Raw genomic sequence first — 2,974 nt, forward strand, 5'->3', positions numbered from 1 at the left:
TGCCCCAGACTCACGGCTGCTCCCTGCTCAGTTCCAGGATGGAGGTGCTCAGGAGGCTTCTTGGGAGGAAGACTCCACGGGTGGCCCCAGAGCCAGAGGGGGCAGCTGCCAGCGTCCCCAGACAGAGAGCTGCCCCTCCATCCCCATGGAATGGGAAGCAGCTCCCGGACAGCCCAGAAGATGGACCTGCTTGTCCCTGCTCACCAGGAGGAAACCAGCTCCCAGGGCTGGTGCTGAACAGAGGGACACAACAGCCAGGCCAAGATGGAGGTGGCCCAAGTTCAGTCTGGGCAGGCAGGACCCAGCCCACGAGAGGAGCCAGGCAATGCAGCTCTGGGTTTGCTTCTGCTGGAAGGCCAGCCCTGAGGAGCCCAGCCCCATGGACCAGCAGGAGGCATCCCCAGGGCAGGAGCTGGGGGATCGCTGCCCCAGCAGCTCAACTGGTGCTGGAGGGGAGAGCGGCCACTCCCTGGAGGCTCCCTGGAGCACGGAAGCTGAGTGCTCCTCCACTGCAGGTGAGGAGATGCCCTGGGTACGGGGAGGAGCATGGGGTCATTAACACCCAATCACTCTCTCAGAGTCATTGGGGGGACCCCAACCCAAGGCTCTGGCCTGAGCCACTTGAGCCCAATGACGTCAGTGGGAGTCGCAGAGCCACCCCTTGCAGCGGGAAATGGGGGGAGGTACTGGGAAGTGGGATCCTGATGCTTTGGGGCAAGTCCCAGGGAGGATGGGACAGTGAAGGGCCCCATCTGCCATGGGGCCATGGTGCTGAGGGTCTGTGGGAGGGGTAGTGTGGGGATCTCTCTGCCATGGGGCCCTGGGGCTGAGGGTTCTGTGGGAGGGGTAGTGTGGGGAACTCTCTGCCACGTGGTGCTTACATTGGAGGGGGAAACATTAAATCTTCTCTCCGCACCACACCCCTGTCCTTTCTCTTCCTCCCCCCAGCTGCAGCAAGAGTCCCCCTCTGACCTTGACTCTCTGACGCAGAGACCCCCATGGACCAGTTGGAGAAGAAGGACCTTGCCACTGAGGAAAAGGCAGAGGAGGATGAAGACCTAGCCACAGAAGGCGAGGAAGAGGAGGAAGAGCTAGAGACAGAGGAGGAGGAGAAGCAGGAAGAGGAAGTCCTGACCACAGAAAAAGAGGAGGAGGAGGACCTAGCCATAGAAGAGGACAAGGACATGACTAAAGAGGAAGTCCTGGACACAGAGGAGAAGTTGGAGGAGGAGGACATATCCGTAGAAGAGGAAAAGGAGGAGGATGAGAAGCTGTCTGCAGAAGAGGAGAAGGAGAAGAACATGTCTGTAGAAGAGATAGAAGAGGAGAAGGAGGATGAGAAGCTGTCTGCAGAAGAGGGAAAAGAGGAGGAGGAGGAGGAGGAGGAGAAGCTGTCTGCAGAAGAGGAAAAAGATGATGATGAGGAGAAGCTGTCTGCAGAAGAGGAGGAGGACGGGAACTTGCCTCCAGAGGAGGAGGAGGACCTCTCTGTAGAAGAGGAAGCTGATTTGACCGCAGGGAAGGAGGAGGAAGAAGAAGGTAAAGGAAGAGGAGGATGTGGCCCTGGTGGAGGAACACCTGATCATGGAGCAAAAGGAAGAAGAGAAGAATCTGGCCATGGAGCAGGAAGAGGAGCACCTGCCTATGGAGGAAGAGTAGGAGGACCTGGCCACGGGAGTGGAGCACCTGGCCATGGAGCAGGTGTAAGAGGAGGACCACCTGGCTGCAGAGAAGGAAGAGGAGGACCTGGCCAAGGAGAAGGACCAGGTCACAGAGGAGGACAAGGAGGACCTGGACCAGGAGGAAGAGAAGGAAGAGGACCTAGCAATGGAGGAGGACAAGGATGTGTCCATGCAAGAAAAAGAAGAGGCAGAAGAGGAGGTAGAAGACATGGCTATAGACGAGGAGGACCCAGGAATGGAGGAGGACAAGGATGTGCGGATGCCGGGGGAAGAAGAAGAGAAGGAGGTAGCCCTGGCCATGGAGGAGGAGGAGCAAGAGGAGCTGGCCAGAGAGGAGGATGAGAAGGAGGAAAAGGAGGAGGAGAACCTGGCCATGGAGAAGGAGAGGGAGGACCTGGCCATAGAGGAGGAAGTGGAAGAGGGGGAGAATCTGGCCATGGGAATGGAGCACGTGGTCATGGAGAAGAAAGTGAAAGAGGACGACTTGGATGAAGAGGAGGAGGGCAAGGCCAAGTCCTCCTCCACCTCCATGGCCAGGTCCCCCTTGCTCAGGTTGTTGTCTTCCTCCTCTATGACCTCGTCCTCCATGGCCATTTCCTCCTCCTCTTTGGCCAGGTGGCAAGAAGAGGACATGGGCATGGAAGAGGAGAAAGAAGAGGAAGACCTGGCTGCAAAGGAGGAGGAGGAACACCTGGCTGCAGAGGAGGAGGAGGATGAAGACTTGTCTATCAATTAGGTGGAGAACTTGACAAGAGAGGAAGAGGAGGAACTGGAGGAATAGGAACTGGAGGAGTAGGATGATCTGGCCACAGAAGAGGAGCAGGAGGATCTGGCCATGGAGGAGGAGGATATGGCCATGCAGCAAGAGGAAGAGGAAGAGGACCAGGCCACAGAGGAGGAGATTGTGGATGAGGCCATAGAGGAAGGTGAAGAGGAGGAGCAGGAGAACCTGGCCACAGAGGAAAACGAGAAGGAGGAAGGGAACCTTGCCCCGGAGGAGGAGGAGGACCTGGACATGGAGGAGGGGGAGGACTTGACCACGGAGAAGGAAGTGGGGGAGGGGGAGGGCCTGGACATGGAGGAGGGGGAAACCTGGATACGGAAGAGGAAGTGGAGGAGGGGGAAGATCTGGACATGGAAGAAGCTGCCCAGAGGTTGTCATGGAACATCTCCAGGGTGGTGACAAGGTACACACGTTGCCTATCTTAGCAGGAAATAAATCCGTCCTGCCCCTTGCCCATCCCAGCTCCCTGCAGAGGGGGTTGTCCAGGACGATTCACAGCACCTCATGG

The 2,974-nt window shown here is 57.8% G+C and overlaps 1 protein-coding gene across 1 annotated transcript; it reads left to right on the forward strand.

The window, feature by feature from the left end:
• Positions 1-221: 221 nt before the first annotated feature.
• LOC311528573 (uncharacterized protein) lies at positions 222-1,659 on the forward strand (the record flags this gene model as incomplete). Its single annotated transcript, XM_084643784.1, has 3 exons — positions 222-515; positions 949-1,349; positions 1,519-1,659. The coding sequence occupies exons 2-3, from the start codon at positions 999-1,001 to the stop codon at positions 1,657-1,659; spliced, it is 492 nt and encodes a 163-aa protein (XP_084499910.1). The 5' UTR covers positions 222-515; positions 949-998.
• Positions 1,660-2,974: the final 1,315 nt, after the last annotated feature.

Source organism: Lepidochelys olivacea (assembly GCF_965140295.1).
Source record: "Lepidochelys olivacea isolate rLepOli2 genome assembly, chromosome: 11".
NCBI lineage: Eukaryota > Metazoa > Chordata > Testudines > Cheloniidae > Lepidochelys > Lepidochelys olivacea.